General features: G+C 34.8%; 1 protein-coding gene across 2 annotated transcripts; it reads left to right on the forward strand.

Annotated features, from left to right (window-relative positions):
- Positions 1-2,578: 2,578 nt before the first annotated feature.
- LOC113762629 lies at positions 2,579-8,880 on the forward strand. Of its 2 annotated transcripts, none has more exons than XM_027306165.1 (4): positions 2,579-2,800; positions 4,719-4,812; positions 5,023-5,127; positions 8,390-8,880. In XM_027306165.1, the coding sequence occupies exons 1-4, from the start codon at positions 2,643-2,645 to the stop codon at positions 8,657-8,659; spliced, it is 627 nt and encodes a 208-aa protein (XP_027161966.1). In that variant the 5' UTR covers positions 2,579-2,642; the 3' UTR covers positions 8,660-8,880. The 2 variants fall into 2 exon arrangements, with proteins under 2 accessions (XP_027161966.1, XP_027161967.1); XM_027306166.1 differs by having other exon boundaries at positions 2,594-2,800; positions 4,719-4,816.
- The last annotated feature ends 746 nt before the right edge of the window (positions 8,881-9,626 follow it).

Raw genomic sequence — 9,626 nt, forward strand, 5'->3', positions numbered from 1 at the left:
GGCTGTGCTATGCACAGCTAGTGCCCACCCAAAAGTTTTCAATTGCAATCATATTTTTGGAAAAATATAATGAATTGTTTGTGCCCATTTATTTTTATATGTAGTCTCTGTTAATTTTTGAGCTGGCAATCATCGAAATGTTTGTTTTTTATTTTTTCTTCAGTACCTATATATAATTGGGTAATTGCAGACAACTTTAGTATTTCTAACTAACAATTATGAAAACCAACCAACTTCAAAGCAAGATGTAGTATGAAAGACCAAATAGGGAAAAAGTAGGTTAAATAGCCTGCCAAGATTTCCTTCGGTTTAATTGGTAAACTTAATAGTCAAAAGTGCAGGAGACATATACAATGATACTTGTTAAGGCTTACACATCATTTTTCAGTTATGGTCTAGCTATTTGCAATCAACGTTATCAAATTATAGCCAATTGATTGATAAGGAACTCCGCCGAAAACAACTGCCTAAGAACATTTAACCAAACAATAAACAAGCAAGTTTCCAGTAGCACGACAAAACTAGTTGAGAGCAATTAGAAAATTCAATGTGGTCGAGCCTCAACTAAATTCTACAAAACTAAAGCATTTCAGAAAAAATTCTCTTAGCGTGCTAACAAATGGGTGAATAAGTACAGTAACAAAGAAACAATGCAAATAAAATCTTACCAAACAAGAAAAGGATGAGGAACTTTAGAGCTTTTCATTTCTATTATGTGGAAATGAGAAGGAAGAAAGTAAGAAAAGTTTTAAACTTTATTTGGCAGTGTCAAATCTAGTTTATATGTTTCATGTTGTAAAGATTTGCATCTAAAAAGAGAGTCAATGGTAAGTAAACTAACCCATTGCTTTATTCTTTAATCTAATGGTGGAGGTATGATAAAAGTACCTGCAATAGTTGATCAAATCGCTAGTATTTTTACAAAGTACAATCTAACTTCAAGGGAAAAAGCAAACGTCTAATCACATTAGGTAATTCAAGGTAGTAGAACAGTAATATATGATTTGTATTATCATCCTATGCAAAAAGAAGAGAAAATCCAAGGACAACGTCTTCGAATTAACGGCCAAAGGTTTCAAACTCTAGCAAAATGCACCACAAAGTTGTGTGCTAATTTTACAATCGAACGGTAACTAAGAACATAACATGTGATAAATGAAAACCCACCAGCTGAAAATCCACAAAAAAGAAGAATTAATATTATAAAATAAAAAAAATAAAAGGGTTTTGTTTCTTTTATACATTTTTTTCAAAACTAAAATATAACTTTTGTTCGATTTTTTCTCAAACACCTAATATAGTTATATTTACTTTCTAAATAAATAAGGTTGCATTTACACTTACACTTTAATGGCTTTTTCTTTGGTTGTAATACTGTAAAACAGATTATCCTTTATGCATTTTTTATTACCACAAAAATATAATTTTCTGGTAGTTCTTTTTTTTTTCTTAAATAAATAAGCTTGTATTTACATAGAGAGTTGCTACATTATCTGTAATTTTAATTTAATACTATACATAAGGCAGCATTTGCCCTAAGACTCTTAATTTATCCTTTGATCATGATAGCTTAAAATAAATTTTGTTTTATGTACCTTTTCTCTCATCGCAAAAATATAAATTTTGACTATTTCTTTGATGGCTAGATTTAAGTCACAATTGCTAGCCCTTTGCTTCAATCCAATTATGATACTACAAAATAAATTATCTTTAATGTAGGATCTATTTATGATTACAAATATATAATTTCTTGGTGTTTCTTTTTTCTCTAAATCTCAAACAACAGAAAAATCTAAAAAAGGAAAAAAAACTAAAGCACAAATCCTCACAATGATGCGCTCATATTTCTTTTTAAATAAATAAACTTGCATTTACATTTAGAGTTGTTAGGCTCCGTATTTAATTTCAATCCTCTACACTAATTATATAAATAAATTTCATCCATTTATTTACATGCACAAGCCAATACAAAAACTGCTAGGAAAAAATAATAAATTGGCACTACAATATTTTAGATTTAGTGTTCCTCTTTCGTTCATAGCGTTAGCTTGGCTACCTAGTATGGTAGGCGTAGGTAGAATCTAGAATCTTGTGCCCGGCAAAAAAATGAACAAATAACAAGAATTGAAGTCATTTTCTTTACTTTCACAATCCAAGAAATGAAATGAGGTGTCATTATAAAAATATTAATCACATTTTATTCTCTTAAAGAAAATTTCATTTCTCAGTTTACCCCATAACCTTTAATTTTGCTCACTTAACCCTTTTTAGGACAAAATTGCCCTTGCATTATTTTGACTTTTCATTTTTTGAGAAAGAGGAAGAATTAAATAAAGAAAAAAGAAATAAAAGAAAGGAAAACAAGGTAAATGAAAAGTCAAAATAATGCAAGGGTAATTTTGTTCTAAAGGGGGTTAAGTGAGCAAAATTAAAGGTTAGGGGGTAAACTGAGAAATGAGATATTCTTTAAGGGGATAAAATGTGATTAACCCTAAAAATATTCCAGTATTCTGAACAAAAACTAATACCTTTTGGTTCTTGCCCATCGGTCCATTACTGCCCTCCCCCTCTCTCTCCCCCTCGCCCTCCCGTGCAAAGCCGAAAGTCCAGACTAAATTCAAAAAAAAAAAGAAAAAAAAAAGATGGAAGATTTTGAGAAGAAGGTTTCAATCTCGGATGAACCAGACAAGATGGATACCGAGGATACTGTTGTTGTTAGCGCTACAAAAATCGTGGGTTTACTTCGTAAATTCCTCGCCGTCCAACAACGCAGAGCTCAAGCTTATGCAAAACTCAAAAGGTAAAAAAAAATTGAGTTCGATAATTTTAAAATTTCATTAGAAATTCCTTTTAATTGAGTTTTGATACTTGTTTTCTTTTAGCAAACGGAGCTTCTGAGAATCAAATTTGCACGGTTAGATTTTCGTGAGTTTCTTCTTGTTTTAGAAAATGATTTATCATTTTGTAGCTTGCATTGGAGGATAATTAGGGCTTAATTAGATTCCTTAAGAACAATGAACTGTTGGAATGACAGAATCTTTGCAGAAATTTAAAATGAGTAAGTGGAGCTTCTGAAATCGAATTTATGCGGCTTGCGTTATGACGGATTTCTCCTATTTAGTAATGAGAAGTTGAAAAGTTTTAGATTTTTGTGGAGGATAACAAGGGCATGATATATGTTCCTTTAAAACAAGGAAGTGTTGGGAATTGTAGATCCTTGATAGCTTGCCGAATGTGTAGTTTTGGAAGGTTGCAGACTTCTGTTCTGTTTTTTTGAAAAATTACAGATTTTAGGTATATTGTGCCTATGGAAGAAGTATGTGAAAAGCGTCTTCTTGTGGTATTGAATGGGGGATGATGGAGTGCATGGTGACTTTAGTGCTTGGTGATAGTAGATCAGTAGTGCAACCATTGGGACCTTGGTCCAATGGCCAGGGAGAGCCTCTTTAAAGCTCTCCCACAAAGAATTATAGTGCTTCCTTGTTCTTAAAAAGTCCAGAGAGTGTAGTAGTGCACTTGTCGGGTTTGGCGGTTCACTCCCCAGCCCCCAAACAAGCTGCTTTGGGCTCCCCTTCCTCCATAGTGTTGATTAGTGTAGAAAAGGATAGATAGTTGCCGTTGCAGGGGAAAAAAAAGGTAGTAGATTAGTAATGCAGAGTTGAAGAAATTGGCTAAGACAATTATGTTGTGTTTTCTGTAGTTTGATAATTTTGTTGCAATGTTAAAATTTGTATTGATCAGTACTTATTAGTTGCCCTGAATGAGTTAAGACAGGGCATAAGACATAATGTACGGGAAAAGAGAGGGTTGCTAGGCCCCTAATGTTCTTTGTTACAAATGGAATTCGGATTCTACAGGGGATTTCTGATGGAAACTAGAGTTTCTTGTTTTTGACAAGCTAATTTCCGTGTTGTTGTATGGGAATTTGAGTAGATTATGCACCACAGATATTCTCTCTCTCCCTCCCTCCCTCTCTCTCTCTCAACACTAGTTTGCTGCACTGAGCCCAGTAGTTGACTGATGATTACAAGCTCTTTTTATTTCTTAGTGATGGCCATAGAGTGTATGTAAGCAACGCTATCCACAATTTTTAGTGGTTTATCTCAATTATACGACCTAAAAAAGCTCTCAATAGCTTCCTTTAAAATCTAAGCCTTTTGAAACACCATTTGCATGACATTGTGAGTGCTTCCCATTCCCTTTAACTCATCAGTAAAAGTTAGGGAATCTATGTACTACAAGGGTAAATATATGAATTGGACAAAAACTACATTATCCATTCTGGGTAGGCGACAATGAATTTGGGAAAGGCCAAAAAAGAAAACTGGGCATTATCAATGGGATGGAGGGAGTACTGGTTTGGGTTCCTTATTTCCTTTTTAAAGAACCATGGCTATGTAGGTGTGACAATCTGGTTAAGTTACTAATGAGTTGCCTTAATCTTTGTCAATTGGACAAAAGAAAAAAAGATTTTGGTTGTATGTGTGCACCACCTCCCACATGAATAGGATGATGAGTTAATCTTTTATTGTTCTTTGCTGATCTTACAATTTTGTTGTATTGCAGTGGTTAAGTTACTAATGAGTTGCCTTGATCTTTATCAATTGGATGAAAGAAACAGATTTTGGTTTTATGTATGTACCAATTTCCAAATGAATAGGATGATGGATTATTTTTTTATTGTTCTTTTGTGATCTTACAATGTTGTTGTATTACAGTGGATTTGAGGACTATATGGTGTCAGGAAGTGAGTCAGCTTACCAACAACTTTGCAGTGAGATCACTGTTGAATTCAATGACTGTTCAAGAGAAGTTAGTGAGTTTTGCATTTGCTTTTAGTTTTTTGTTATTGTAGTAGTTACTGTTTTGTATTATAACCTTCGTAGGAGGTCTAGAAATTGAGGGACCTGTTCAGGGTTGTTTTGTTTAGACTTTTAATCGGGCCCTTCTGTGTACCCATTCTTGTTCCTTTGGATTATGTCATCTTTAGCATATAAATTTAAAGTAATTCCTTTAATGCAGGTTCTTGATTTGGAATCACTCTTTCGCAGCGCTGATTTCTTTCGGGAGGATCTTGCTTGTCTACTCAAATCAGTTCAAACACAAGAAAAGCAGAAGCTGCAACTGGTACTTTTTACTTTTTGGGTCGATGTTTCTTTGTTCCTCCAGTTAATAAATCAATGAGCATATGTGTATTTGCTGACAAGGTTGATAGTGCTTTAGGAGAGTGCTTTAGGGTCTGAATATTGTTTTCCTGTTATAACTATTAAATGATGGCATCTCTTATTCCTTCTCCCCCTCCCTCCCTCCCTCCCTCTGTGTGTGTGTGTGCATGCAAGTGTGCGCTACATGCACTTACATAAGTCAAACTGTGTTTGTCACACACTTTTTCATTGTTCTCAGATGAAAGAAAACATTTTTTACATTAGCACACATGTTACACAGACATGTCAAACTATGTATCTGTCACACACTTTTCCCTTGTTCCCAGATGAAAGAAAACATCTTTTTATAAGCACACGTGTTTTCCTCTTCCAAAGGCCCAGTACTGTCATTAGTAATACTGTAATTGCCAAGTCTGGTCATCTAACATCCGGATGTCTAGCAAGCACCAAAAAAATCTGAGTCTCCGTCTTTCTCTTAGCATGTCTTTTGCAGCCTAATGTCAGTAACGGAGTAGAACCAAGATGCCTGACGTAATTTCCAGTTCTGATTCCTGCCAGGTGCTCTTGTTGGCTAGCAACTATCTTGTGATGATGCACAAGTCATTAACCAGTAACACAAGAATTGATTTGGTGGGGCTTCATGCATTTCCAGTACCAAATCAATTCCACTACCATCATCTCATTTCCAGTTTTATAGGTTCTATGTGAAGCTGGATCAAAATGCATACGTGTGCTTGCACCCATTACCTCAATGGGCATTAGTATCTTGACTTTTCCTCATTTAAGTGAATTATAATGTAATATCTGGTTTTCAACCCATTGTGGGAAATATGGTTTATTCCCTGACAACGTATGCCCTTATGCTTGTCTTTACTTTGACTTTATGTTTAGGTGGGGCAAGTAAACAATAGCATTGGGTTGATGTACTTTTTGAAAATTGAGAGTCTTTCTCTGATTTCTGATCCCTTTTATCCTGTTTCTCTAATAAGTGAATTTTGTCAATTAGGTTCATGGTGCTTTGTAGCTTTGTATAGAGATTGAGCAAATCATTTTCATACTGCAAATCTTAAACACTGATTTATTTTTTTTAAGTTCTTGGAACTAATACAATGGAATGTAAACAGATCCTGAAACTACTTGAAACATTTTAGTCATGACTTGACACCCAAGTTGACTGAGCTGTTAGAATTTTTCTATTTTTGAAGTCTTGAGACTCCTGTAAGATATTCCAAATAGAGCAAGCAGGGTTTCACTGAAAGATCCCTGAAGTGGATTCAGAACAATTTCACGTCAAATAATAAGATGTTAAAGCTCCGACAAGAATGAGTTAAACATCCAAGTTTTTGTTTCTTTTTTTTTTCCTTGGAATTTGTCTTTCATTGAATCATTGATTAATTAGTCTGAAGGCCTTGCTCTTGTGCCAATTTCATCTCTTATCCAGGAAGTGACCCTATCCCTGTTTATTCTTTATGGTGTCTTACATGAGAGCCTTTATCTTGGCTTAATAAACTAAAAAATGATTCTTTAGGTTTAATTCAAGAATTCTAGGTCCATCTTGGTGAAATTAAGGACAAGGAGAAATTACAATTTAAGTACTGCTAGATCATCTAAAAAATTATTGGTTTGAGGAGCAGAGAAACTAATAATTGGGACGTTCAGAATTATGTAGCATATATGGAAGAACAGAGAGTCTGAAATTCATGAAGCGGTTTAAACTTTTACCTTTACCAAGATTTTCTGTGATTTTTACATTGCTTGCTTTCCATTTCAAAGTTAAACCTAGGTAGCTTTTGAGATCTGTATATCATTCATTTATTCGAAGAGGGAGAGTTTAGGAGAAATTATTAAGGTTCACAATCTTTATTGGGGGAAAATAGGCTAAAACAAGAAGAGAAAAAGATGATGATTTGCATCTATCTGTCTTTATGTTAACAAATTTAACATATCAGCTTATTCGGAAAAGTAACTTTATAAAAAGAAATTGAAAGGGAAACAGGAAAAGGTAATGAAGATTGCATGAACGGTTTCCATATTTTTGCCTGAGTCCTTTTTCCTGTAACCCCCCCCCATGGTCATGAAGTAATGACACGTGCCTCTTTCCTTTTACTGTACATTGCATGATCCGGTTACAGATACAATGCTAATTATGGTTGGCCTGTTGGTCATTCTTGATGAGATGAGCAACCATCAATTAGCGTTCTGCTTTCTTCAGTATGGCAAGGAATTGTAACACATCCCGTTAATATAACTTCCTAAAATGGCCTGCTGGTGTGGATGATGACAACTACCTTTTCCAAGGGAAATATGCTGATATAAACTAAGCCCATTGTTAAAGCGGTGGTAATTGGAACATGGAAAGGTGAAGAATTGCATCTCCAGAGCACAAATATGCTGTTGTACTCTGTCAATTTGCTTAAATTGGTATCACAAGAACATTGAATTGCACATTCAACTATAAGTCAATGTGTTTGTGTGATACCTATCTTCGTGGTACATATTTAATATGCTGTTATTTTGATATACATCTCATTTACTCCCACAGATCAGTGTTAAGTGCATGAATGGTTGTTTTAGTTTTACTGTTCATATTGTCAAAGGAGACTAAGCAAATCAAGGGTGTGTGACATGAGCTTAACTCTGTCTTGCAATTATCTGGTCATGTTAGTGCACTTGGAATCTCTCTCTCTCTCACACACACACATCATGCATGGGATGCATTAATTTAGAACATGAAGGTTATGTTGACATTTTTTCCTCAACAAGTAATCAGAGATTAACTTGTCATTTCCTTTCTCGTAAATGATTATGCTTAAAATCTGTGTTTACGTGCTTTCAGGATGTTGTTTTATCAGAGTTTTGTTTTGGTTTCAAAGCATTTAGTTTGTGGTCCTACATTATTCCAAAGCCTTTAGTATGAGTTTTTATTTTATTTTTTAATTTTTTAATCCCTAACTGCTGTTGATTAAGTAACTACTGGAATGTTCTAGTTTTCTGGATGCGCTTGTATGACTCAATAATTGACAGATTAGGTCTCAGACCTTCTTTGGCTTTTGACTGGTTGATGGCAAACAATTTGATTATGATGGCTTGTTTGTTTAAATCATCCGTCTTGGTGTATTTAGGTGTTACCTTGTATGCAATTAGTTCTGTAGTAACTCTCTTTCTATGCACTGTGTTTGGTGCTAATTATTCTGCTTGATACATCTTGTGTCTCTTGCTCGCAGACTGCTACCATTCAGGTGTTGAAGAAGGTTGGCCGTCCTTCAGAACGTCTTGTGAGCCACGAGAATTGCAGATTTAATAGGGCAATTGGACACCAGTGTGTGCATATCAATAAGATAACTGAAGCCTCTGGAACTGAAGAGGCAGAGGCTGATGCAGAGTACGATAATGCTCTAAAGGAAGCCATCAAAGGTGTGCAGAATGCTGTAATTACCATAAATGAACATTTGGAAGAAGTTAGGTATGAGATTGCAGCCCTGGAAACCGAGTAACTACTTCACAGCATACTTGTAGAACAGTAACTAGTACTTATCTGGTAATAGCATGATATTTCCTGTCTAAGTTGCATCATTATAAAAGATCAGTTGGATAGGTTAAAAGATTGGGGATACTCTCCTTAACAACTGTATATTCTTCTTCGATGTTTTGCCCAGTCGAAATGTCTGTAATTTTACTTTTTTGTCTTTAGTAGCAATGCTAAGTTATTCAAACACCTCAAGCATGGTAAAAATCTCAAGTACTCGAGTTTCAGTATTCTTTTGTTTTGGTTATCAAACGGGGCCTACAGGGAAATGAGCTATTTTACCAATTTTTGCCAATGCTCAAGGTGCATGACAAAAAATATAGCAGGTATTTGTCAATCCAAGGGAAAAAGTTATCCTTTTGATGAAAACCTCAGGCTCACCTCCAAGTAATATCTTCTGTAAATACCATTTAGAGGGAGCGTCACTTTGATATGGTAGATACTGTTAACCTATCTCAGTGACTGTTATTGACAAGCTCTGAACTAGGTCAAATTAAGGAGGTATCCATACTTCACATTTTTCCTTGTTCACCATAATATGCTTTTTGCAAGTTCTCTTTTCGCAAACAGCATTTTCATTTGTACCACATGGTCGAGATTTCCTTGCCTCTGACTAAAATTAAATGTTTTTGGTTGATGTCAATGTCGAAATGCTACAGAGGCACTTTAGGAACTCGTGGTCAATGAACCTTTTCATCCTCTCTCGCATTTTTCACTTGGCGGATTGGGGAACCTAATTTCACTGTCAATTTGAGTCGCATATTTTTCCCCTCGTCGGCCTTATAGTGGTTGAGAGTATAATGATAATAATAATAATGTATCCAACGAAATAGGAACACGCTTGGGAGCTAATGCATGGTTAAAATGATAAGAGCAAAATAACTTATTAATGCGTTACTATTATTTGAAAAATAAAAATAAGAGATTACCTTATT

This window comes from Coffea eugenioides, chromosome 2, assembly GCF_003713205.1.
Source record: "Coffea eugenioides isolate CCC68of chromosome 2, Ceug_1.0, whole genome shotgun sequence".
In the NCBI taxonomy this organism is placed as follows: Eukaryota; Viridiplantae; Streptophyta; class Magnoliopsida; order Gentianales; family Rubiaceae; genus Coffea; species Coffea eugenioides.